The 27,043-nt window shown below is 39.8% G+C and overlaps 1 protein-coding gene across 2 annotated transcripts; it reads left to right on the forward strand.

The window, feature by feature from the left end:
* Positions 1-256: 256 nt before the first annotated feature.
* LOC124670118 (villin-4-like) lies at positions 257-10,474 on the forward strand. 2 transcript variants are annotated; one of them, XM_047206623.1, is made up of 23 exons: positions 257-436; positions 3,165-3,279; positions 4,129-4,228; positions 4,501-4,569; positions 4,683-4,925; positions 5,003-5,180; positions 5,257-5,389; positions 5,543-5,705; positions 5,977-6,127; positions 6,220-6,320; positions 6,648-6,803; positions 7,050-7,118; positions 7,186-7,254; positions 7,338-7,475; positions 7,559-7,687; positions 8,190-8,337; positions 8,452-8,462; positions 8,555-8,695; positions 8,786-8,914; positions 9,087-9,152; positions 9,451-9,754; positions 9,847-9,992; positions 10,067-10,474. In XM_047206623.1, the coding sequence occupies exons 2-23, from the start codon at positions 3,224-3,226 to the stop codon at positions 10,178-10,180; spliced, it is 2,814 nt and encodes a 937-aa protein (XP_047062579.1). In that variant the 5' UTR covers positions 257-436; positions 3,165-3,223; the 3' UTR covers positions 10,181-10,474. The 2 variants fall into 2 exon arrangements, with proteins under 2 accessions (XP_047062579.1, XP_047062578.1); XM_047206622.1 differs by having other exon boundaries at positions 258-436; positions 8,449-8,462.
* Positions 10,475-27,043: the final 16,569 nt, after the last annotated feature.

Consider the following 27,043-nt stretch of genomic DNA (forward strand, 5'->3'; position numbering starts at 1 on the left):
GTGTGATGCGTGTAAGGAGCGCACGTCCATATATATGGAGTTATTTACAGCCAAAGGTACCAAAACGATGCAGAAAATGTTGACATACTTCCAAGGAAATCGCGCAGGGTACTCGGCGCATCACACGTATGGGCGGCATGGGAAAACCGGTGGTGGGGCTCGTTCCGTTGGAGCGGGACCCGCGCCGGCCATCTCTCTCTTTCATCCCCTCGTCTGATCCTACTCTCGCGCCTCATCCGACAGCGCTGATCCGATCGCGGTGAGCCCCCACCGCCCCTCTCCTGTCCGCCACGGCCGCATTCCTCCTCCTCTGCCTCTTCTTCCCCCTGCCCCTGTCTATCCATTCTCCCTCCGATTCTGGGGATTTTATTCAATTGGTCCGGCCTGGTTCGTCCGAGAAATATCCGAATGAGGAGAAGGCTCGAGATCAAGGAAGGTTGGTTTCTCCTATCTTGGTTTTCTTCTCTCGTAATTCATTCAGATGGCATGCATGTTCGATCATTCAATCCAAGTCTTCTCTAAGAAAAATCATATCTATAATTCTACATAGATTTCCTTTTCCTGGTTTAGTGTTGGTTGGTTCTCGTATGTGTGCATGTGCGGTTCATCTCTTGAATTCAACATGGCAGATGAAATCAATCACCGGCTTACTTTTCGTATTGGGTTTCATAATGCTACTTCCTCACAAGTTCTAAACACGGCGAGGTTAGGATCAAAAAACAATGGAATTGCTGATCGACCCTTGGATTAGCCTCTCTTGTGGCCGGATGCACCATTTGGAGTTTTGAATAATTTCTTCTTCTAACTGCATGTTCCGAGGGGCGAAAAACATGATTGTTAATTTCAGCAGTATACATTGAATGATAAAATATGATGTACACGATTGAAAGTGGGATATTATAGAAACACATAAAGCTTCATCATATATCAGCGCAATCCTCTTGTTTACTTGTCCCCAAAGGATAGCCGGTAATTCCCTTCTAGGATACCAAACTCCATTAGCAAAATAAAAAAAATCCTAAAATCCAACAAAAGTTTAATAGAAAAACAAAATGTTGTAGAAACAATATAAAATAAAAAACAATTTTTTCAACTAACAACTAACACCACAATTAGTCATGCAATTTTTGTGGTTCTCCTTTTTTCCATTAAGCTGCAGCCAAATAAATACATTGTTAAGAAATGAAACTTACTTTTGAAGTTTTAATTTTAAGATGCAACGCAGGAAAAAACCAAGATATAATAAATAAGAAATACAATATGAACCTGGAATACGCAAGTGGAACCATATAAAAGATGAAACCCACTACTTTTTAGTATCAATCATTAGACATAACTCTCAGGCTTAGGTTTTTGGCTCAGAAAATTAAAATATTTAAACTGAGTCATGAATTTGCTCCATTATAAGAAGTGTCAACATGAACCTATCTATAATTCCATATAGATTTCCTTTTCCCGGTTTAGTGTTGGTTCTCCTATGTGTGCATGTGCGGTTCGTCTCTTGAATTGAAGATGGCAGATGAAATCAATCACCGGCTTATTTTTCGTATTGGGCTTCATAATGCTACTTCCTCACAAATTCTGAAAACGGCGAGGTTAGGATAAAAAAAACAAATGGAATTTCTGATCGACCCTTGGATTAGCCTCTCTTGTGGCCGGAGGGACCATTTGGAGTTTTGAATAAGTTCTTCTTCTCCCTGCATGTTCCCAGGGGTGAAGAACATGATTGTTAATTGCAGCAGTATATACTGAATGATAAAATATGATGCACACGATTGAAAGTGGGATATCATAGAAACACATAAAGCTTCATCATATATCAGCGCATTGCTCTTGTTTACTTGTCCCCAAAGGATAGCCAGTAAATCCCTTCAAGGAAACCAAACCCCACTCGCAAAATAAAAAAAATCCTAAAAACCAACAAAATGAAAAATAGAAAAATAAAATGCTGTAGAAAAAATGAAATAAATTCTTTCTTTTTTTCAACTAACAACTAACACCACAATTATTCATGCAATTTTTGTGCTTCTCCTTTTTCCATTAAGCTGCAGACTAATAAAATATTGTTAAGAAAGGAAACTTTTGCTCCCTCCGTTCCAAAAAAAGCTTCTCAACTTTTCCGAGATACGGATGTACTTATAGCTAAAACATGTCTATATACTTTCGTATCTAGACACTTGAGAAGGTTTTTTAGGAACAGATGGAGTATGTTTTTATTTTAAGATGCAACTCAAGAAAAATCAAGATACAATACATAAGAAATGCAATATGAACCTGGAATAAACAAGTGGAACCATATAGAAGATGAACCCCACTACTTTTTAGTATCATTGGAGCTAACTCTCAAGCTTAGGTTTTTGGCTCAGAAAATTAAAACGTTTAAACTGAGTCATGAATTTGTTCGATTATGAGAAGTGTCAACATCAGGTTTGTTTCTTCCACAGATGCGTGTTGAATTTATATAGTACAAAATTATGAACCTAATGTTGACAAAACTTTAATTTGTGTAACATTCAATTTTTTACCACAATTGAATTGAGGTTTCAGTACAAAGAACGCCACTGGGTAAGTTTTCTTAGATTTTTCGATTGTAGCGCATAAAACCTTGTGCATTGTAAAACCCCCCGCCCTATCCAGTAGATTAAGCCACAATAAATCGCTCGAGAAAAATAAAGACCATAAAAAATAAAATAAAACAGAAGCCATACTAGAGATGAGATGACCGCGAGTAAAAGTTATTCTGCTTTGGCTCAAGAAAACGAAACCACACTACTGGGGAAAAGGCGTCACATTTTCTCATCTTGGATCTATTTTTTCTTATGGACATTTATTCTGCCCCCTTCTCTCCACATGTTATTCTCTCCCTCCGTAATATTTCCCCAAAACGATCGAAAAGGTCAAACACCGTACTCATGCATGTGAGAGAGTTTGAGTCGGTACTAGTTTTCATATCCAAATGTTAGTTATATATAATCCTTGCGAGTTTCTGAATCGAAATGCAGAAGACCTATTTAGTCATAAGTTTGGTCACCTCTTATTCAGGGGTGCTATAATATGGGGAATTGCTTAATTGGGTAATTCTTGTAATATCGTGGATCTTGGACTAATAGTAAGATGGTTTGTGTGCTAATACGAGTGATCTTATTTTTATTTCTTGCTTGCAGCATAATACCAACACCCATTTGAGGCGAAATCATTCAAGGGTTCTTCAGCAACATCCAACATGTCAGTTTCTATGAAGGATTTGGATCCAGCTTTCCGTGGAGCTGGACAAAAGGAGTATCCTTTTGATTGCTTCAATCAATACTATTTCTATTTTTTTCATGTCTTAAATATTTGAAAATGACAGAACAAAATTATTCTCACAGGCCGAAATAAAAAAAATGTGGTAGATTTATGATCCATGGATAGAATGTCACCAATTCTTTGTGACATCAAACTTATTGAGCACTAAGAAGCTTATATTGTGCTTGCATGTTCGTCTATGAAATAAAGAGGACTTCCTCAAATAATTTGTCAGATAAAGCTAGTGTAGAATACTGCTAGTTTTATTTCATTGAACTACAGTGATTGCTGACTACTATTTCTGATAACCCTTAGAGAACTTGCTTTAAGTGCACGGTTTACATTTTAGTGGGTCAATTTTTAGGCATTTGTATTTTGAATATTAAGGATGTAAACAACAACTAATTCTTATTTAAATGTCTGCAATACTTTCCGTAAGTCGTAGTATCTTTTATGATTAAAATGCTACGACGTGCTAACACACTATTCAGTTATTACCAACATGAAGTGAACACCTATCACATTGCGAAGGCAAGAGAGACTTCTGTATACATGCCCCTCGTGGAATTTTCCATAGGATAATAGTGCACAACCTTTTAAGTATTATTATAGAAATAAGTAGAAGAAGGATACATACAATACTTTTTTTTGCGCGGGAACACTATATTGAAGATCGACTGAAAACTAGAAACAATGAAAACCCCCATGAATATTTAAGCAGATGATAGTAAATGCTGATAAGAAATGTATATTTTCCTTTTGAAGTCCCTCTCCATCATTGATTCTCATTAGGGTTCATGGGAGTTTCATATACATGCATAGTACTCCTTAATTACAATGCAGTGGTTTGGAAATATGGCGTATTGAAAATTTCAAGCCCGTTTCTATGCCGACGTCTTCATATGGAAAGTTCTACATGGGAGATTCATATATCATCTTGAAGGTGTGGATGTATTTATGCCTTGTTATTCATGAATTTTTAATTCTGTTGGAACATGGTTGGTGCATATAATTGAAGTACAAGATTTTTTTCACTTTAAGATAGAGCATTCTCTTTGTTGTTACTATATCATACAATGAAATCCTTAATAAGTTAGGTACATCACATGCTTGACTATCTTGATTCTCAGTTTGTACATGCCTCAAACTCAACGATGTCATTATGCTTATTTCACCAAGAGATTCCTCTGCTGATGTTCTTTTATCTCTCGACAGACAACAGCCTTGAAAAACGGTTCCTTTCGCCATGACCTCCATTATTGGCTTGGTAAAGATACTAGTCAGGTACATTCTTAAATCATTTCGCAATGCATTACTTGATTTAGCAATTTCGAACTGCTACTCAGGTTTTGTGTGAACTAATAATTCTCTAATATGCTCAATATTTGCCATGGAAGGATGAAGCTGGAACTGCTGCAATTTTAACTGTGGAGCTTGATGCTTCCCTTGGAGGGCGTGCTGTCCAGTACCGGGAAGTACAAGGCAATGAAACTGAAAAATTACTCACATATTTTAGACCATGCATCATGCCACAGCCAGGAGGGGTAGCTTCTGGGTTCAATCATGTAGAAGTTAACGAGCAGGAGCATGTTACCCGGTTATATGTGTGTAGAGGAAGCTATGTTGTTCATGTTAAGGAGGTAAGCTATCTAAATCAGTGTCTCTCTGTGTTTAATGTTTGTTCACTTCTTGATTTTGGTGCTACTTTACAAACCAGGTTCCTTTTGCTCGTTCGTCGCTTAACCACGACGACATATTTATTTTGGATACCAAGTCGAAAATTTTCCAGTTCAATGGCTCCAACTCATGCATTCAAGAGAGAGCAAAAGCTCTTGAAGTTGTGCAGTATATCAAAGACACTTTCCATGAGGGAAAGTGTGAAGTCGCTGCAGTTGGTAAGCAATTCTGACAATGTGCCTTGAGTATTTGAAATCACGTTTACAAAATCAGATAATTTTGAATCCTCTGTAGAGGATGGAAAGTTGATGGCTGATGCCGAAGCTGGTGAATTTTGGGCTTTGTTTGGTGGATTCGCTCCTCTCCCAAGGAAGACAGCATCAGATGAAACTGGGGAAGACATGGAAGCTGCAGTCAAATTATTATGGTATAATTTGATACCACCAAATACCTATATCACAATAGTATCAGAAGTAAATAACAGTGAAAATTTAATTTTAACATGATATCATCCATATGAGTATGAGATAGATTAACTTTTGAAATTAGAAAATTGACTAGCTGATTATGTGCTTCTTAGTTTTAACCAAGGAAACCTGGAGCCTATTGGTTTTGAATCCCTGGCGCATGAGTTGCTTGAGACAAACAAATGCTACTTGTTAGATTGCGGGGCTGAAATGTATGTGTGGATGGGCAGAAGTACTTCTTTGCAACAGAGAAAAGGTGCAAGCGAAGCTGCCGAGGTAATTCCGGTGCAATTTGGATGCACTAATACATGTTACTTCTGAAGATTTAATTATTTCCTTTTCTAAACGAGTGTATGAAGGTTTAATTATTTCTGTCTTAGAATGAAATAACTTTTTTTATACACTCATGTGCTTAGGAAATGCACCACCTTGGTGAAATATTATGATAAGATTCTCTAGAAACACCTTTTTTTAGTCGGACGTTCAAATAAAGCTCATGTTTTACATTTTTGTGTCGATGCGTGCTCGGTACGCTGCTTTTCTACAGAAATTGCTTGTTGATGACAGCCGAACAAAATCACATGTTATGAAAGTGATCGAGGGATACGAAACAATAATGTTCAAGTCAAAATTTAACAAGTGGCCAGCAACTCCTGAGTTAAAATTGTCTTCTGAGGATGGAAGAGGCAAAGTTGCAGGTTAGTGTCTACAGATTTATCAGTTTCGGTTGAATGGATTTCTGAAAGGTTCACTAAATCACACATATTTATCTATTGTTCTCTTTGTACAGCTCTCCTTAAAAGTCAAGGATTAGATGTTAAGGGCTTGATGAAAAGTGCACCTGTAAAAGAAGAACCCGAGCCTTATATTGATTGTACTGGTCATTTACAGGTATTATTTTGTATACCTTATTATGGATTTGTATTTTCATGAGTAGTAGTCGTGGTAACTGTCTTTTACTCTTGTGCATAGACATTTTAAGGTTCTAGTCTGCTAGATATAAATGAACACGCCATAAACACCGATTTAGCAAATTTTCTTATGCAAGAAAGAGGAAGCTGTCAACTATGTACTACATGCATAGAAATTAGTCATCTTATAACTCCCTAAACTCAACCATGGCACGGATCTGCATTCATTTACCTTTGATGCTCACCCAACAACCATTTTTTTATTTCATAATTGCATTCATCCACTTCATCTTCGTCCTGACAACAGGTATGGCGCGTAAATGGAAATAAGAAGACTCTACTGTCATCCACCGAACAATCGAAACTTTACACTGGAGATTGCTACATTTTTCAATACACGTATACTGGAGATGACAAGGAGGAATGTCTTATCGGAACTTGGTTTGGGAAAAAAAGTATTGAGGTACCATGAACTCCAGATATTTGTTTGCAATTGACATACATATGGATCTCTAGGACATGGACATATAGGTGATAAATCACCAATTGATATCTGTTGCGAGGTTGTTAGTATGATTAATTGAAGATTAGCAGTCTCAAGATGCTGGCTGTTTCCTGTTACCAGAAGACAGATTTTTGAACACATAGTTGTGTATCTACTCATGTTAAATGCAAATTTGTGCACTCTAATGATATTGATTGCTTTCAGGAGGAGAGAGCATCAGCAATTTCACTGGCCAGCAAAATGGTCCAGGCTGCAAAATTTCAGGCTACCATGGTAACCCATTGACTTTTCATATGTCAAATTAAATTTGCACTCAAATATTTTTCTTGCTTCTGTGCAGGCTCGCCTTTATGAAGGGAAAGAACCAATTCAGTTCTTTGTCACATTTCAGAGTCTCCAAGTGTTTAAGGTTTGCTTCTGACAGACTGGCACGGTTAGATAGATAATTTGAGTTGAACGTAAATCTATTTTATCTCTGAATTTTCAATTTAGGGTGGCCTTAGCTCTGGATACAAGAACTTCATTGCTGAAAATGGTCTCGATGATGATAGTTACTCAGAAGCTGGGCTCGCGTTATTCCGGGTTCAAGGCTCGGGGTCAGAAAACATGCAAGCAATTCAAGTTGATGCAGTAAGTTCACAACTATTTTTTGTTTGCAATTTAATTTATAACTTCATATCATGTTCTTCATCCGTACTGTCCTTTTTCATTAGGTGGCTGCCTCATTAAATTCGTCATATTGTTACATTCTTCATGATGGAAACAGCGTGTTCACATGGATTGGGAACAATACGACCTCACTGGATCATGACTTGGTTGAGAGGCAGCTAGATGCAATCAAGGTCTGGATAATATACGCAACTATTTAATATTTTTGTGTATGTAAATTTCACCATGCTTGGTATATTAATGTCAATGTAACCCTTCATTAACCTCCTACAAAGGTGTGCCATATGTCTGCAACAAATGGAATTTTAATATTTGAGCTTCTTAGCCTCAAGGGCACAATATGAGATCGTGTTCTCAGTGCATAGGATTAAGAACCCGAACACAAGGCTGATGCCATGCAGTGGCGTGACCACCTATCTATCTGTAATCTGTAGAATGTACCTTTTGAAGTAATGAAAATAAAAGAGAAAATGGCTTCTATTATTTTTTTATCACAATATACATAATTCTTATAATTATCTGTAGTTATTTGATGTTTTAGCCCTCACCATTGTCATCATCCTCCTCACTATCATGGTTTAGTGTTGTTTGGTTGTGCTCTGAAATAGATTTAACTTTCCTATGCCTAATCTTTGGTTTACGTTTTAATTTGTGCTCCACTTTTTGGTTATACAGTCAGATTTGCCATCCAGGTCACAAAAAGAGGGCAGAGAAACCGACAAATTCTGGGAATTGCTGGGTGGTAAATCAAAGTACTCGAACAAAAAAATAGAAAGAGAGCAGGAAAGTGACCCTCACCTTTTCTCATGTATCTTACCCAAAGGTAATCACTTACAAGGCATTGCATGAAGTCATACTCAGCAGAGCTTACAGTCCAACATGTACTGACACTTCTTTTTTTGCCGCGCTACCAATATTATGTTCGGGTTTGAAGAAGGCACTTTGAAGGTAAGGAAAACAAATATTGGAAAGTTTTATACCTAAAAATGCTATCCATTTGTATGTCTAACGCCAATTTCTTTCAAATTCTGCTAGTACAGGTCAAAGAAATACATCACTTTAATCAGGACGATTTGATGGCAGAGGATGTTTTCGTTCTAGATTGTCACTCGTACATATTTGTTTGGGTTGGGCAGGAGGTTGATGCTAAAGTGAAAACACAAACTATGGATATTGGAGAGGTAACAGTATCAAAATTTGGTGTACTTTAATTAGAAATCACAGCTCCTATTTGGTCTCTTACTTTCTCTTTCTCAATGCTATGGTGCCAGAAATTTCTAGTGCGTGATTTTCTTATGGAAAATCTCTCCCGGGAAACAACGATTTTCACTGTTTCGGAAGGAAGTGAACCTCAATTTTTTACTAGGTTCTTCACCAGCTGGGACCCTGCAAAATCCTCGGTACGTTTTTCTTGGTTTCTTGGTGAGGCATTGCTAATTGGTATGTGGATTTCATGTTCTTTCTGTGAAATTAACTACAGTTTCTGTTACTTGTGATTACACAGGCTCCTCATTATCCTTTCTTTATTTTTATAAATAAAATGCATCATACTCACTTTTGTTTTCGTTGCAGATGCATGGCAGTTCATACCAAAGGAGGCTTTCCATTTTAAAGGGTGGAGCACCTCCATTGCATGATGTAAGTCTTAATCTAATAATCTTCAAACCCACCCGGCTTCGATGCGCATACTCGGTTCTTGCTTGTAAATAAAAACGTCACATATGCTAGTACCTTTTGGACGAGTATTTCTGCTTGAAATAAAGCGTACAAATTGGATAACATAACTAGAACTTGTCAGTAGTACACAATTTAACTGCTAGTCATGTCTGGTGGCAGTAGAATCTCTGAACTACAATCTCTAGTACGTAGTATGCAACTTGGTGTCATTTTATTGTGCTGATAAATTGCTTAAACAAACTACTATCTGTGTTGTCAGAAGCCAAAAAGGCGAACAGCAGCGGTTTCAGGAAGAACTTTGGGACAAGATAAATCCCAACGCTCAAGAAGCATGTCAACCAGCCCGGAATGTCACCGGATCCGAGGAAGATCTCCAGCCTTCGCAGCACTAACTTCTAGCTTTGAGAAACCTAGTATTAGGAATCTTTCCACCCCTCCGCCTGCCGTCAAAAAGCTTTTCCCCAAATCTGCCGGACCTGAAACGTCCAAACAGTCAGCTATCAGCGACCTCACCAGTTCTTTGCAGGGTCCCTTGAAAAGTACGATACCCAAGTCAGTAAAAGGTATGTGTAATATAGCTGTTTACATATTGCCAGTTGTGCTAGAACAAGGATGGCAAACGTTCTATTGTCTTACGCTAATTAAGCTGGTGCAGAGGCGGAAAAGGCTATACAGGAGGAAGATGGAGCGGGCGGCAACGATGAGGCGGAAGACGACGAGGGGCGTACAGTTTACCCATATGAACGGCTGGTAACCACGTCTGAAGATCCAGCGCCCGACATCGACCTCACCAAGCGAGAGGTGCGCTGAGCAATTGTTCTTTTCCCGCTTCTCATTCTTTCAAATTGTTAACTGACATGTATTGCTGAATGCAGATCTACCTATCGACAGACGAGTTCAGAGAGAAGTTCGGCATGACAAGGGCGGCGTTCTACAAGCTTCCCAAGTGGAAGCAGAACAAGCTAAAGACTGCGCTACAACTCTTTTAGCTCGGCTCTGTCGAACGGCAGCCAATTTTGAGGAGTGGGGTTTTCCAAGCTCTGCTTCTTCTAGTAAATAGATTTTTGCGGAGTACTTTTTATACAGGTTCAGAGCTCAGTAGCTCACGCAGGTTCTGTCGTGGGGATCAGTGTTCCTGTATTCTTTTTTTTAGTTGGTCGCAGCAGAGATGCATATGATTGAAGTGAGTTGTAGCCTGGTGCTAATTGTGATCGCGCCGAATCATATGTACTGAGCAAACTGCCGAACCCTTATACGGTGGCCATATTCGTTCGTTTTTCTTCTAACATCAATAAAGGTTGATAATGTTCATGTCAAAAAAAAAAGGTTGATAATGTTTTGCTGACCACATGTGATGCCGAAACCGAGCTGACGACGGCCAGAGCCGGAGTGCGAGCCCTGGAAGCTAGCTGCATATCCCATGACTCCATCAGCCACACTGGTTCGGCCGCAGGATAGGTGCTTCGGTTTTAGGCACGCGACCTGGTGACCTAGAGAGCCTACTAGTTACCAATTTGGTAACAGAGACCCAATTTGATTTTGAATTGCGTCTTCCATTCATCACCAACTAACATGCGAATTTGGTGTTAAACACTTTCTAGAACAATAAAAATTAAGATCTTATCATTCAAATCCCGAAAACCCCTAGTCGCTGATCGAGAGAGTTCTTGGAGGCGATCTGTAGGCGTGCGTCTGCTCCAGAGTCCAGGATTTGAGGCACTTGTGGCCTTCGGAGATGGGCGGATCTTGGCTCCACGCCAGCACGCGAGAGAATGTCCTATTTTGTTGCAAGTTAGATTGTCTTGGCGAGATGTTCGCTGTGTTCTTGTTTCAGAATAGTCCTCCCCGCCCTGCCTCGCTCGACAAGGAGTTGTGGAGAAGGTTTAGTCTGATAGACCTTTATCTAATGGAAAACGCTGTCATTCCGCTGGACGATTCAGGCGTTTGTTCCTCCGCCTCCTGCGTGTGCCACGCGTTCTCACGTGAACCCGGTCTTGGTACATCCATGCTTGTGAGAACCTGTTTAAGTGTCAGGTTTCTCTTAATGCAACTCTTGAACAATTATAACATATATCAAAACATGAGCATGCAACCTTAAGGCCATGGATCTTTCTAAATTCTAAAAGATAATGTTTGTACCATTAAAGATGTACGAGTTCAACTGAACATGAAAATGTTTTCAAGTCATTTGTCGATGAGAAATCATAGGCCACTCCATAAAAGACCTGTTCTAGGGTGACCCGCTTTCACCTTTCCCTGATAGACATAGAGATAAAAACTAGTATGATACTTCCTAGACGTTACTTCCTTCGTTTCATAATTTTTATCGTGGTTTTAGTTCTAAACTAAAATCACCATAAAGACTATGGAACTGAGAGAGTGCCTTTTTTACGGAGAGGGAGAGGCGTGGACACAAATATACGTACGTAGCTCCGGAGACCAAATTAGTGTTGAAATATAGTGTCCACATGTAGTGATCTATACTAGATTGGTAGCCCATGTGAGTTTGTGCCTAATTATTCAACATTTAGAACCGCGGGAACCAAACTCTCATACCAGATCAACAATTAGCTGTTAAGTGAACCTGAACTCGCTTTGAGCGTCAAACTTTACCATGATGATGCAACGGAACGGACGGTGATCATTATCCATTGGCATACGACCAGGGGTGTTAGAGCATCTCTAACAAAGCCCGTAAATTCCGCCGAAACTGAATTTTTCCGCGGATTTACGGATTCGGGCCGAAAGTGGCGCAGAACAGCACCCGAATCGGTGGGCCGGTCCGTATCGGGAGTTCGGGGGCCCGAGAAACTGGACCGTCGACCCGTATATATACAGGCCGCGGAGGGGAGTTGCGTTCCAAAACCCTACTCCATCCGCCACCAAAGCCCCCTCCGCCGCGCGCACGGTTGGAATTCCGGCGAGCAATCGCGGAGCCACCGCCGCCGCTTCTCCTCTCTTTCCACCACCACCGCGACCGCATGGCCGCGGCGAACAGCGGAGGCAGGGGACGCGGGCGGATTGGCGGGAGCAACTCTCCGCCGCGCCCCCCCCCCCCCCGTCTTCCAGTCGGAGGCCGAGCGGCGCAAATGGAACCGCAGCGAAGGCGCTCGGAAGCGGAGCGCGCGGCGTTGGACCAACTGGGGTCTGACGCCGCCGGGGAAGCTCGCACGCTATGCAAATAGCGGCGAGGGGTCGTCCTCGGCCGCGTCCGGCCGTGCGCTGTGGCGGCCGCCTCCGACAACAGCGATGACGACGAGGAGGAGGTGCCTCCGGTGCGCACCCTCCAGCTGCAGTCCGGGGACTTCGTCCTCAACGACGACGACGAGGCGACGGCGGTGCAGCAGGTGTCCGTCATCTCCACCGCCGAGGCGCGCGCGCTTCCGCCGCGAGGAAGCGAAAGCCGTCCGTACCGTGCGGGAGTACGAGGATGCGCAGAAGGAGGCGGCCGTCCGCCGCGTGAAGCAGGAGGTCGTCGACCTCGACTCCGAGTAGGCCGCCAACGGCGTAGTCTGCCGCGGCGCGTATAGTAGCTCGCCACCGGCGAAATTAGTTAGTTTTGGAGGTGGTCCAAACTATGCTTAAATATGTTTGAATTTCACCTCAAATGCAATGTATCTATCGATCGTAGCAATCCGAACTATGCTTAAATATGTTTGAATTTCAGTTCTACTGCTTGTTTGCGATGATCATTTTGCCGACAATTTTTGAAATCGATGTTTTTCAGTTCCGAATACGGGTGTTATTCTGCGCCACGCTAAAAATCGCTCGCCTTTAGTTTTTCGGGAGACTGAACTCAGTATTTTCGGTTCGGAAGAATAAGGGTTCTGCTAGAGTTGCTCTTAGGTCGGCGTCACCGAGCAACTCCTCCCTCGTGTGGATATCGTATTCGCAAGAGACGACGCAGGTCGCGCGCGCTCGGGGTCCGTGCGCACGCACGCGCCGTCTCCGCGGCTCGGCAGGCGTTCCTCTTCACGTGTCCCGACCATCCGCCGACGCACCCGTTTGGTTGCACAAGCGTGACCGGCTGGCTGTCTTCAATCCCGTTTCGCATGCCTACGTCGGCCGATCTCCATCATCAGATTTATGTCTCTGCATTTGCTTCGGTCTGTGGCCAGAAGAACTGAGCCAGCCATCGGTGTGCTCTGTACGCAAAACCAAATGTTCAGATTATGCAGCCGGCCGCATGCTCATTTGACACAAGCAACAATGAAGATGACGAGCAAGAAATACAGTACTCGAGTTAGATATCAGACACTTGAACGAGAACATTCAAGTAGAACAGAAAAAACGTTCCCTCGAAACAAGTCGAACAGCAAAGCGTGCTCCCAGGAGTAGTACGCCTTAGTTGACTTGAGCGAATAGGAGTCCCCCACGTGCCACCATGGGAGGCGCAGGTTAAAAGCCTCCTGTGTGGGCCGGGAAATGGTGTGCTCAAAATGCTGCGGCCACGCCCATAGGATGGTGCTATGCCCATCATAGTGACGGCCGGTGACAGGTCGCTCAAGTATTAGTATCAAGGACAACAAAACCCCAAAAATGCACCATTCTCAAAGTGACAGGTAGGCCCAAGTATGTGATGACCTAGCGTACCACTGCATGGTGTAGTACACAAGTCGTTGACATAACACAAGTGAAACATTGTTCCACTCATATTACATCTCTCAGAGTGGTACAACAGAAACATATGCGAGTCCAAGGTATGTCTATAGAAGTACACACGAGCTGTTTACATAAGATCAACACAACCTCCTACTTTACAGTGAGGTAAACTTCAAATAAAGATCCAGAAGAACGACTCGTAGTCTATCTTATTGCTAACTCAAGTTCAAGAGCTACTTGGCTTGCTATAGAAATCTAGCTACTTAGGTGCTAGGATTAGGGAAAGATTCCCTTCTATTACTAGTCTAAATTTCCACTCTAGCTGTTGCAGAAGTTGACTCCATTGACTTCTTTGATTGGATTCTTCATCTTGTTGCAGTTGACTCCTTCGGCTTCGAGCTCCACGGTAGTTTCTCCTTCGGTGCCTTGATCTAAGAAGGGGTTCAAATGGGATAGAATGAGTACGAGCGTACTCGAGCAAGTTCATATTAGGAAATAGGTGTATCATGCACTAGCTACGGCCATAGACCGGAAAGTCATAGGCCAATGCAAGTTTTCATAAACATTTCTTCAAAAGGTTTATTTTATCCCGAAAACTATGCCCGTCGGTCTTCACGGAGTTGACTAGAACTTCGTGGAGTTCCTTTCTGCCGCGTTCGCAGCTTCTCTTCCCGAACGAGGAGTGACAAGTCACAATTCGGTATCCTGCTGAGAGGTGCGTTACTTTTCCCATAAGAGAACTTAACCTTGTTGCCAACCGAGTAGCTTTCTCGTTCACACTTCCTTTGGTGTGAGGTCGGGTATAAGAACCAAGCCCACACCGCCTTCTCCGCGACTCGCAAACCCACCCTTTTGTCCACCCGCACACCTCCGGTAGACTTCCCCGATAATACGGCTTTACTCATGGTGTACTTTGGACAATCCTTCATAGATCGTAGAGCCATCATCACTAATGGATGGGGATTTAAAAGGCTATCCCAACCTACGGCGGTGCCTCCAACACCCCGCCGGCTCTACCAATCCATTGGCGTGCGAAGGGAAAAGATACAGTGACTTCCCCGAGCCATTATAGATCTTATGGTCAACGCGATATGTACGGCGCTAGAATCACTGGACTGGCATTGGTACTTAGTCCTAGATGAGTAGTACCCATGCAATGGAACCTCCACCATATCAACACATACCATGGTTCCATTGCCCACCACATAGTCATATTCATAATTGTAAAATAATACTTTGCTTTTCAATGCATGAGTGATAAGTATAGTACTTTGCATATAGTTTGATACAAATAATCAAATGACATGAGCAAGCGATGAACTTGCCTTTCTTGACTGCAAGATTATGCGAGCAAAAGCTTCGATACGTGATAACTCCAAATGCTGAAATACCATCATCGTCCGGTAAGGACAATGTTTAAAGAACTGGCAAAGATGCTATAATGCATAATATGAGATGCAATCGTCCCGAGCGTAACCTAATCTCGATGATTTAGGATGGATGAGTTATAAAGATTTCTTTAGGGTTGGTTGCACTTTTAGAATGGTTCTCAATCAAGGTTCTTATTAGGGTTTGGTTATAAGACTAGCATATACAAGTGATATAATACATCATAACAATCATTCACACTAATAATAGTGGTGGAATAATATGTAAAGAACATTTGTCAATTTTAAGTTCTACAGAACATGGTTGATGATTACTTGTATTATACTTCAAAAGAATAACTTTTGAAGAACACGTTGTTTAAGAAATAATGAGTATTTCAAAGAAGGATAGGGCTTCTAAGGTTTGATTGACATTTGTACTTCAAAAGAATAACTTTTGAAGAACAGGTTAAAATAAGAATATGAACTACTTTAAATAGGAGCTAAGTGCTATTAGGGTTTACTAATAGGACTGGTTTGTGCTTAAGTAGAAGTGATCTACATGTAGCAAGTATTAGTAGGTTTATTACTATGGTTTCTCCTAAGCATCATATCAAAGGATGGTTATTAAGGTGTTGCTATGAGTTAGGGTTTACTATGACTTCATATTTGCTTTACCAAATAATCTCTAATAGTTTCTAAGCTAAGTGGTCTATCATTTCCTAAGTAAGGTTTAGTTGGATAGGAACATGTGATGTGATTTGCTACACAAAGTTGATACTAGGGTTTATCATTATGGTTCTACTAGGGTTTAATGATTGAGGTTGATCTTAATGGTATGGTATATAGGATAGTGATCATTGGTACTAATCCAATTAACAAGTTAGGGTTTATACCTAGGTGGCACTAGTGAATCATATAGGTTTTAATTAAGAATAGGAACATGAAATGATAATCTCATGTGACTTGGTTTTATGCTAGTGGATCCTAAGCATGTATTCAATTGTTGCTAATTAGGGTTCTATATGTCAAGTAAATCTCCCATGATCATATGTGACACATATATAGAGTTTTAGAGTTGGTTCTAAGGTGGAATGATCACATGAAATAATGGGATCTAGGTTTTACTCAATTTGAAACTAGGGTTTCTAAATTATGATCCAATTCTTAAAGTAATACTTGGTGCTAGAATTAATGTGATTAAGTACTTGAAATATAGTTATTAATAATCTTAACATGCTTATTAATTTTTAGAGGTTTTAAGAATTAAAATAATTACTAGTGAGGGTTTAATTAGAAATCAGGGTCTCCTAATTATTGTTAGGTTTTAAAATAATGACTTGTTATCTAAAAATGCTTAAGTACATAATTGTTGGGCTACCAAAATACTATTGCCTTTTAATATTTTCTTGAGTTATTACTATTTACAGAAAATAGAAAATAGTAATATGCAATTTAGGGTTTATGAATTATCACTAATACTTAAGTGAATGCCATTATGGTAAAGAAAATTAATCTTAACAATTTACTTAGTTACTGAATAGTTAAAATTTAATTTCAGAACTTAGTCATTTATTGAATTCAATTTGCATTTTTAAACAATGAGAAAGACATAATTAATAAAGAATAAAAATAAGTGAATTTTTATTTTGACACACATTTTTGTTTTATATTTTATTTGGGTAGAGTTTATTTTTGTGAGCATTTTGATATATTATTCATATTTTTCTGAGTTGAAATGATTTTTCTATGATTTTGCAAAGTTTCGAGTGATTTTCTGGAATTAAAATTAATTGGAAAACACTACACGTACCGGTTCACTTCTAGTCCCAGACATTGACGAGTGGGACCAAGTTACACGTCAGGTGCCATGTCGGCAAGGTCTGGTCAAAATTGACCGTGGCCTTTGACCTCACCGGCGTTTAAACGCCGGCGGCCAGAGCACGGTGGTGCCGCCGATTTAGGGTTCCCCGAGACGCGTGGTTGGTACCAATCGAATGAGAACGACGAAATAAAGCTACTGGTGGTGATGGTTTGTGCGGGGAATCACCGGAGCACGCCGGCGACCATGTCCCGCGGCGGTGCTACTCCGGTGCAAATCGAATCAGAGGCTACAGGAGGTTCTAGCATGTGAGATCTAGCTCTACAGAGGCGTATGCTCACCCTGAATATGATGGCGTGGTCGACGACGATGATTGCTGACGGAGACGAGCTCGATTTCACCATTACCGGTGAGGTACTGCAAAAGGGAATCTTCAAATTTGCGTTGCTGCGACTTCCCCTTGATGCTGGACTCTTCCCAGATGATCTACACGCCAAGGCGCACCTCCTCGAGCATGCGCCGGAGGCCGAGGTGGCTCCTACCGCCGTGTTCTTGCTCGACACCGGCGACAGAAAGTGGAAGAATGCGAGAGATAGAGGACGACTGAGGGAGAATGGATGGGCGGCGAGGTTTTAGGGTTTCCTGGAGAAGCTCCAGGCATATTTATAGAGCTTAGCGAGGTCAAATTGGTAAGTTCACCGCCGGCGACGGCCGAGATGTGGCGGTGACATTGATACTGCAAACGAGCACGAATCGAGATGTTTTTGGATAGGCTCGGACGCGAGAAGAGTAGGGCGAGGTTCCGAGTTCTTCGCGGCGTCCGGGGTCATCCTTATCGGCGAGGAGGTCGTGGCCTACCTGTCTCCAACGCGGCTGTCGACGCCGGGGAAGAAGAAGGACGAAGCTTTTCTCCTCGCACGAATATTAAAGCGACCGAAGCGGTATTTGCTTTGGGCCGGACCGCTCCCGGGCCGTGGTGTGGGTTGGTCTTGGGCTCACTTGCTTGACTTTGGGCTCGCTGCGGTGCTCGGGCTGCCACCGCCCAATAGGTAAGTCTTTCTCTCTTCTATTTTCCTTTTCATTTTCTCGTTTTTATTTTCTCGTTTTGAATTTTGTTATTTGAATTCAAATCTGACTTCTATTTTGTTTTGCGAGGTTCGAAAATATTTGAATATCAAAACAACTTGATAATGCTACCTATTGTATTGTTTTGTTTATAAACAATCACTTTATAACTGATTAATTTGGGGTTCTTATGAGACATAATTCAAATTTTCAAATAGCTATGATTTTAGGGTTTATCTCAATTGCTTTGCTAATTTAAGGAATTAACATGTTTTAATTGATTTGAAATTTAGAACATGTGCATGGTGAACACATTCTATTTTTCTAGTGCTTAACCATAGTGATCATTCACATATAATTTAATTATGGCTAGGGTTTAACAAATGGTAAAGGAAATGGAATTGGTTAATGATTTTATGTGAATGATAGTTCTTAAGTTTTAAGAAAATGGTTGATTAAACTCTATAATTACTAATCTTGCTTAGCAACTTCTATCTTGGATTATACTTGTGATCCATGATACACAAGGTAGGGCGTATCATTTTATGTGAAGTGGATCCTATGTGAAAGGGTTTAGGGTTTTGCATACTCTTCATTAAATTGCAATATAAGTAGGCATGAGGCATGGCAGTGGTTCTTTTCATGATCCCAATTGGTACTTGGATTCAAATGTGGTCTAGGGTTTTATTTAGGATTACCCATGGGATACACAAGCTAGAATTGGGTATAAGCATAAGCTTTGATTATGTTTTATTGGCTAGCTAGGGTTACTCCACCATACAAGGCATGAGGATTGGTCTCGGGTTAACTACTAGTGATATGCTTATTATTTTATGTGATAGATGAGATCTAATAATCATATGGTTTAACTTATGATCTATGTCTACAAGGTATAATCATGCATTAGACAAGATCCACTCATTCCTCACTAATCCCAATTTAGTATTCCTCTCATCACACTCATCCTAGATTCTTAGGGTTTATAATTAATACTAAGTTGTGATGATTATGGAATTGGTTTCCTAAGGTATTGCTAATGAAATAGGTTTCTCACCTCCAAGATCAATTGTTGACTTGAACAACTAGAATTAGTACTTCCCTAATATTCTTGTATGAACATGACTATGGTTAGTATTATAACTTCTCTCACTTCTCAATATCTTGGTATATCCTAAGATCCTACTCAAGAGATGATGATATGATCCTCTAAATATATGGTTTGCCTAGGAATTCTACCTTGCAATCTTATGTAGCTTGTTCTTCATGAAATCTGATAAACCTACATCTTGTGGTATGCCTCCACCTCCTAGCTTCTTCATCTTGATCCTAGCTAATGCATGGAGTGGCTCTATGTGGGTGCTCCCTTGTTTCATGCTACAAGGTGAGCAAATGGATGAAGGGTGTGGCTCTATTTATAGGCTTGGGCAAGCTCTAGTATCATGACACATAGGTGGGTGACTCTTGTGTTGGTTTGATGAGTAAGGTGCTTGGTTGTCATGCCCTCATCCATAGCAATCCTTTGAGCATGAGGTGGCAAAGCTTGGGATGCAAGTCATGTAGATATTTTCATCCCATGTGGCAAGATCATTATCCTCTCATATGATTTATTTTTGGATAGCCAAGTGGCATTTGCTACTAAATATCTTGTGGATGGTTTTATTATTGTGGATGAGTCTTCATATTATATTTGATTGGATTTATAGTATAATATTGGTGAAAAAGTTAATGTTGAGGTTTATTTCTCAAGTTTGGATAGTTGGTGTTTGAATTCACCAAGGCATGATCATATGAGTTTCAAAATACTCATAGTTAGTTTTATTCAAATAGTTTGAACTATAATTCGTAATGTAAATGGATTTAGTTTTATGATATTCCATACACTTAATAAGTTATGATTTAAATAAGAATGTGTGGCATTTATGCACTTTAGACCCCGTGGTTTACCTTATTTGGTAATAAGTTTAGAAGTGAATTACATTACACACAAAGGCAGCTTGCTAACTTTTAAGTGTTAATAAGTTAGGGTTTGATTCTTAAAGAATGTGTTGTTGCAAAGCTAATTCCATTTGATCTAATCCATAGATCAAATCATCTCTACCCAAAATAAGGTTTTAGCAAAGATCACAAGTGAAGTTTATAGCGCTTGACTTGATGATCTACTTCGGTTCCAAGCAAGTCAAGTGAAACTTCGATCATCGTGGTAAGTTTTATTTGAAAGCGCGAAAATTCCCGGATTTTCTATGCATGAATGCAATGCACACTTTGGTGTTCTCTCATTTTGTTGCCTCTAAACCTGGGATATTACAGCCTCTCCCCTTAAACCGAACTTCGTCCCGAAGTTCGAACGCTCTCATGTTTCGGAACGTGGAACCGACTTGAACAGATCACCATCCTTCAACTCCATGGTGATCACACTCGTATATAATTGAATATATCCCTTGTCTAGATCCTTCATGGAGTCTTCTAATGTCCGGCATCGATACTTTCTTCAATTCTATGATTTCTTCCAGAGACTCTAAGCTTATAGGCTTACTCTCTAAAGATTCTTGGATTAGGACATCTTATTGTGTTAATGGACTTTACCAAGGGTTGTGGTGACATCTTCCTATTTGGGTACTCAAAGCTTGGTTCTACCAGCTGCGGTAATCCAGCTGCGGTGTCATATGGCACTACGATTTACCAGCTGTGATACTCAAACCTTAATTTTAAAAGATTTATTTAAGGTAGGGTATTGTTTTCCCTTACTATCATAACGAAAGTAATGGTACTTGGTAAAGCATTACGATAGGCATGGTCCTGGTTGTTTAGTCTTACGAATGGATTAGACCCATTTAGTCCATCCAATCATGGCTTCTAGTTTTAAGCTAGTTATCTTCCTTTTGAGTTCTTTAGGTTCCATGAAAGGAATCTTTCTAATAATCATTAGTTTTGGTATAGTCAAACCCTTCGATCTTTTGTTTTCTTAGGCTTTGATTGTCCTCCGATATCTTCTTCATCCAACTTCATTTTCTAATACTTACTTAAGTTCTCTTGGTTTTGAGTAATTACAATTACCCACTTAAGTTAAGATCTAACCCTTACTTCTTCGATATATAAACCTCGGCTTCTGGTCTGACAATCTCCTGAGAGTACTTTTATATGGGTACTTCCCAACAACCTTATAAAAATAAGATCGGACTTCCTCTCAGTTCAGACCTTTTTCTCCGTCTATCATACTCCAAATCATATTTTAATACTTCTCCTTCAACCTTCCTCTCCCCCTTGGAGTTTACTAATGATCTTCAAACTTACTTTCTTCTAATCATTAAACTCCAAGGTTAAAAGTTTAGTCTTGGTCTAACTTGTAGTTTGTACTTTTCTAGAGTCTCAAGAAAACTTTGTGGTGTATCCACACAATTGTGGATATCCATTATGAATCCTCCTACTAAAAATTTATCAGTTACGGGATACCAGTTGCGGAATACTAGCTGCGGAATCCCTCTTTCCTTTAGAGTGAAAGAACGATTAAGCTGTGAACTATCTGTTACCAGCTGCAGACTATCTAACACGAGATGTGGCTTATTGGATACCAGCTGTGGGCTATATGTGGTTCTAGTCATGTGGCTACTATTATAGTTTTAGTTAAGATATACCTCACTTCACCTACTTTCTCCTCATTCTTATCCTATATCAGTTGCGGTCTTATTATACCAGCTACGACTTCACTTGTCTATTTTCCTTCTTCCAGGGTTTGTTTAGCAAGAAACCACTTGTTGACACTATGAAAATAGTATGGTAAGTGACTTCGCTTGCATTCCCTTCTTCCATAATGAATATGGCTCTACTTCTACTGCTCCATATTCACTATTTTTCTCACTTTCATGGTACTTCATGTTGAAGTACTCCTTGATTAAGGATAGAAATGAGTTTGGATTGGTCCTTCCTATAGAGTATTGTGGTTGCTTCCCACAATTTGACTTCTTTCTTCCAGTGAACCTTCATCTTGTCTTCCAAAATCTTCAAAATTCGTCACTTCCTTACGCGAATACCTTACCCTCTAGACCTATAACATCAAGTAAGAGCTTGATATTGCAACATGCATTTGCATATCAAAATCAAACTTCATGTATGGATCTAGTCAATCAATGAAAATCCAATAAAATCCAAGAAAATTCAGCTTTGGGTTTATAATACACATCCTTATATGCCTGAATATAATAGTTGGGTAAGACATCCCTAAACATCAGGCTCAGATGTGCAGTATATAACACCACATAAGATAGGTTTAGGTCGTGATACTTAGCATGAATACGTGAATTTCTACTATTTGTCTCAACCTTTATCTCAATTGCACATTTGCAATGAGACAACTTGAAACAAAATGGCTTGGAATAGTTGAAGTTAACCTAATTTTCTTTGGAAGTACTAACAAAATAGTATTCCATATATATGTGCTATTGAGGACTACTTCCTATAATACAATTAGTTCTAACATGTCTACTCTAAACACATGATTGTTTAGAATATACCACCTATAATTCTAGGATTTCTCTGTGTAATATGCTCTAAATAAGACTTCTTAATCTTAAGGACTATGGTTCTAACATACTTGTTACAGTTATTAGGATTTTAAGGCCTAAGCTTTCGAACTATTCCTTAAATCCTACTCCTCATCATACTCCTGTTATCTTACTTATGATGTTCTACTCCATCACATCATGATTCTCAAGTGAATCATATATGATTACCAACTTTACCATGACAAGTAGACTTAAATACTCCTATCACTCTTCCTTACCTCCTATGATTGACTCATCATAGACATATACTACCTTATATAACTTATCTTCCTTACTTACCATCAGTCATTTGACATTTTAAATGACTCTTACTTAACCATACTTGTATTGGTATACTTCTTCCAATAGGATATCTTCCTTATGGTTGTATCCTCTCTTTGGACTACCATGTGTTGTATACCAACTGTGGTCTGCTACCACCCATTATCTTAAGCTTCAAAGGTGTTCTAGTTATTTGGAATGAAGCAAGATAACTAACTAACTTTATTTAAGAAGTATAGATAAGAAAGATTGACTCAAGTGTGTCAGGATTATTCTCAAGTGAATACCCATCTCAAGTCAAAAGAATAGTTGGTTTGGCTAAGACAACTTCCTATAGACACTACCAAACCTATAGGTCTCCATTAAAGGGTTTTAATCCTAGGGTCAAAGCATTTGCTCTGATACCAGCTGTGATGACCTAGCGTACCACTGCATGGTGTAGTACACAAGTCGTTGACATAACACAAGTGAAACACCGTTCCACTCATATTACATCTCTCAGAGTGGTACAACAGAAACATATGCGAGTCCAAGGTATGTCTATAGAAGTACACACGAGCTGTTTACATAAGATCAACACAACCTCCTACTTTACAGTGAGGTAAAACTTCAAATAAAGATCCAGAAGAACGACTCGTAGTCTATCTTATTGCTAACTCAAGTTCAAGAGCTACTTGGCTTGCTATAGAAATCTAGCTACTTAGGTGCTAGGATTAGGGAAAGATTCCCTTCTATTACTAGTCTAAATTTCCACTCTAGCTGTTGCAGAAGTTGACTCCATTGACTTCTTTGATTGGATTCTTCATCTTGTTGCATTTGACTCCTTCGGCTTCGAGCTCCACGGTAGTTTCTCCTTCGGTGCCTTGATCTAAGAAGGGGGTTCAAATGGGATAGAATGAGTACGAGCGTACTCAGCAAGTTCATATTAGGAAATAGGTGTATCATGCACTAGCTACAGCCATAGACCAGAAAAGTCATAGGCCAATGCAAGTTTTCATAAACATTTCTTCAAAAGGTTTATTTTATTCTGAAAACTATGCCCGTCGTCTTCACAGGTTGACTAGAACTTCGTGGAGTTCCTTTCCTGCCGCGTTCGCAGCTCCCTTTCCGAACAGGGAGTGACAGATCACAATTCGGTATCCTCTCGCAGAGGTGCGTTACTTTTCCCATAAGAGAACTTAACCTTGTTGCCAACCGAGTAGCTTTCTCGTTCACACTTCCTTTGGTGTGAGGTCAGGTATAAGAACCAAGCCCACACCGCCTTCTCCGCGACTGCAAACCCACCCTTTTGTCCACCCGCACACCTCCAGTAGACTTCCCCCGATAATACGGCTTTACTCATGGTGTACTTTGGACAATAAGATCGTAGAGCCATCATCACTAATGGATGGGGATTTAAAAGGCTATCCCAACCTACGGCAGTGCCTCCAACACCCCGCCAGCTCTACCAATCCGTTGGCGTGCAGAAGGGAAAAGATACAGCTGACTTCCCGCAGCCATTATAGATCTTATGGTCAACGCGATATGTACGGCGCTAGAATCACTGGACGGCATTGGTACTTAGTCCTAGATGAGTAGTACCCATGCAATGGAACCTCCACCATATCAACACATACTATGGTTCCATTGCCCACCACATAGTCATATTCATAATTGTAAAATAATACTTTGCTTTTCAATGCATGAGTGATAAGTATAGTACTTTGCATATAGTTTGATACAAATAATCAAATGACATGAGCAAGCGATGAACATGCCTTTCTTGACTGCAAGATTATGCAGGCAAAAGCTTCGATACGTGATAACTCCAAATGCTTGAAATACCATCATCGTCCGGTAAGGACAATGTTTAAAGAACTGGCAAAGATGCTATAATGCATAATATGAGATGCAATCGTCCCGAGCGTAACCTAATCTCGATGATTTAGGATGGATGAGTTATAAAGATTTCTTTAGGGTTGGTTGCACTTTTAGAATGGTTCTCAATCAAGGTTCTTATTAGGGTTTGGTTATAAGACTAGCATATACAAGTGATATAATACATCATAACAATCATTCACACTAATAATAGTGGTGGAATAATATGTAAAGAACATTTGTCAATTTTAAGTTCTACGAACATGGTTGATGATTACTTGTATTATACTTCAAAAGAATAACTTTTGAAGAACACGTTGTTTAAGAAATAATGAGTATTTCAAAGAAGGATAGGGCTTCTAAGGTTTGATTGACATTTGTACTTCAAAAGAATAACTTTTGAAGAACAGGTTAAAATAAGAATATGAACTACTTTAAATAGGAGCTAAGTGCTATTAGGGTTTACTAATAGGACTGGTTTGTGCTTAAGTAGAAGTGATCTACATGTAGCAAGTATTAGTAGGTTTATTACTATGGTTTCTCCTAAGCATCATATCAAAGGATGGTTATTAAGGTGTTGCTATGAGTTAGGGTTTACTATGACTTCATATTTGCTTTACCAAATAATCTCTAATAGTTTCTAAGCTAAGTGGTCTATCATTTCCTAAGTAAGGTTTAGTTGGATAGGAACATGTGATGTGATTTGCTACACAAAGTTGATACTAGGGTTTATCATTATGGTTCTACTAGGGTTTAATGATTGAGGTTGATCTTAATGGTATGGTATATAGGATAGTGATCATTGGTACTAATCCAATTAACAAGTTAGGGTTTATACCTAGGTGGCACTAGTGAATCATATAGGTTTTAATTAAGAATAGGAACATGAAATGATAATCTCATGTGACTTGGTTTTATGCTAGTGGATCCTAAGCATGTATTCAATTGTTGCTAATTAGGGTTCTATATGTCAAGTAAATCTCCCATGATCATATGTGACACATATATAGAGTTTTAGAGTTGGTTCTAAGGTGGAATGATCACATGAAATAATGGGATCTAGGTTTTACTCAATTTGAAACTAGGGTTTCTAAATTATGATCCAATTCTTAAAGTAATACTTGGTGCTAGAATTAATGTGATTAAGTACTTGAAATATAGTTATTAATAATCTTAACATGCTTATTAATTTTTAGAGGTTTTAAGAATTAAAATAATTACTAGTGAGGGTTTAATTAGAAATCAGGGTCTCCTAATTATTGTTAGGTTTTAAAATAATGACTTGTTATCTAAAAATGCTTAAGTACATAATTGTTGGGCTACCAAAATACTATTGCCTTTTAATATTTTCTTGAGTTATTACTATTTACAGAAAATAGAAAATAGTAATATGCAATTTAGGGTTTATGAATTATCACTAATACTTAAGTGAATGCCATTATGGTAAAGAAAATTAATCTTAACAATTTACTTAGTTACTGAATAGTTAAAATTTAATTTCAGAACTTAGTCATTTATTGAATTCAATTTGCATTTTTAAACAATGAGAAAGACATAATTAATAAAGAATAAAAATAAGTGAATTTTTATTTTGACACACATTTTTGTTTTATATTTTATTTGGGTAGAGTTTATTTTTGTGAGCATTTTGATATATTATTCATATTTTTCTGAGTTGAAATGATTTTTCTATGATTTTGCAAAGTTTCAGTGATTTTCTGGAATTAAAATTAATTGGAAAACACTACACGTACCGGTTCACTTCTAGTCCCAGACATTGACGAGTGGGACCAAGTTACACGTCAGGTGCCATGTCGGCAAGGTCTGGTCAAAATTGACCGTGGCCTTTGACCTCACCGGCGTTTAAACGCCGGCGGCCAGAGCACGGTGGTGCCGCCGATTTAGGGTTCCCCGAGACGCGTGGTTGGTACCAATCGAATGAGAACGACGAAATAAAGCTACTGGTGGTGATGGTTTGTGTGGGGAATCACCGGAGCACGCCGGCGACCATGTCCCGCGGCGGTGCTACTCCGGTGGAAATCGAATCAGAGGCTACAGGAGGTTCTAGCATGTGAGATCTAGCTCTACAGAGGCGTATGCTCACCCTGAATATGATGGCGTGGTCGACGACGATGATTGCTGATGGAGACGAGCTCGATTTCACCATTACCGGTGAGGTACTGCAAAAGGGAATCTTCAAATTTGCGTTGCTGCGACTTCCCCTTGATGCTGGACTCTTCCCAGATGATCTACACGCCAAGGCGCACCTCCTCGAGCATGCGCCGGAGGCTGAGGTGGCTCCTACCGCCGTGTTCTTGC

The sequence above is a fragment of the Lolium rigidum genome, chromosome 7 (assembly GCF_022539505.1).
Source record: "Lolium rigidum isolate FL_2022 chromosome 7, APGP_CSIRO_Lrig_0.1, whole genome shotgun sequence".
Classification (NCBI taxonomy): Eukaryota; Viridiplantae; Streptophyta; class Magnoliopsida; order Poales; family Poaceae; genus Lolium; species Lolium rigidum.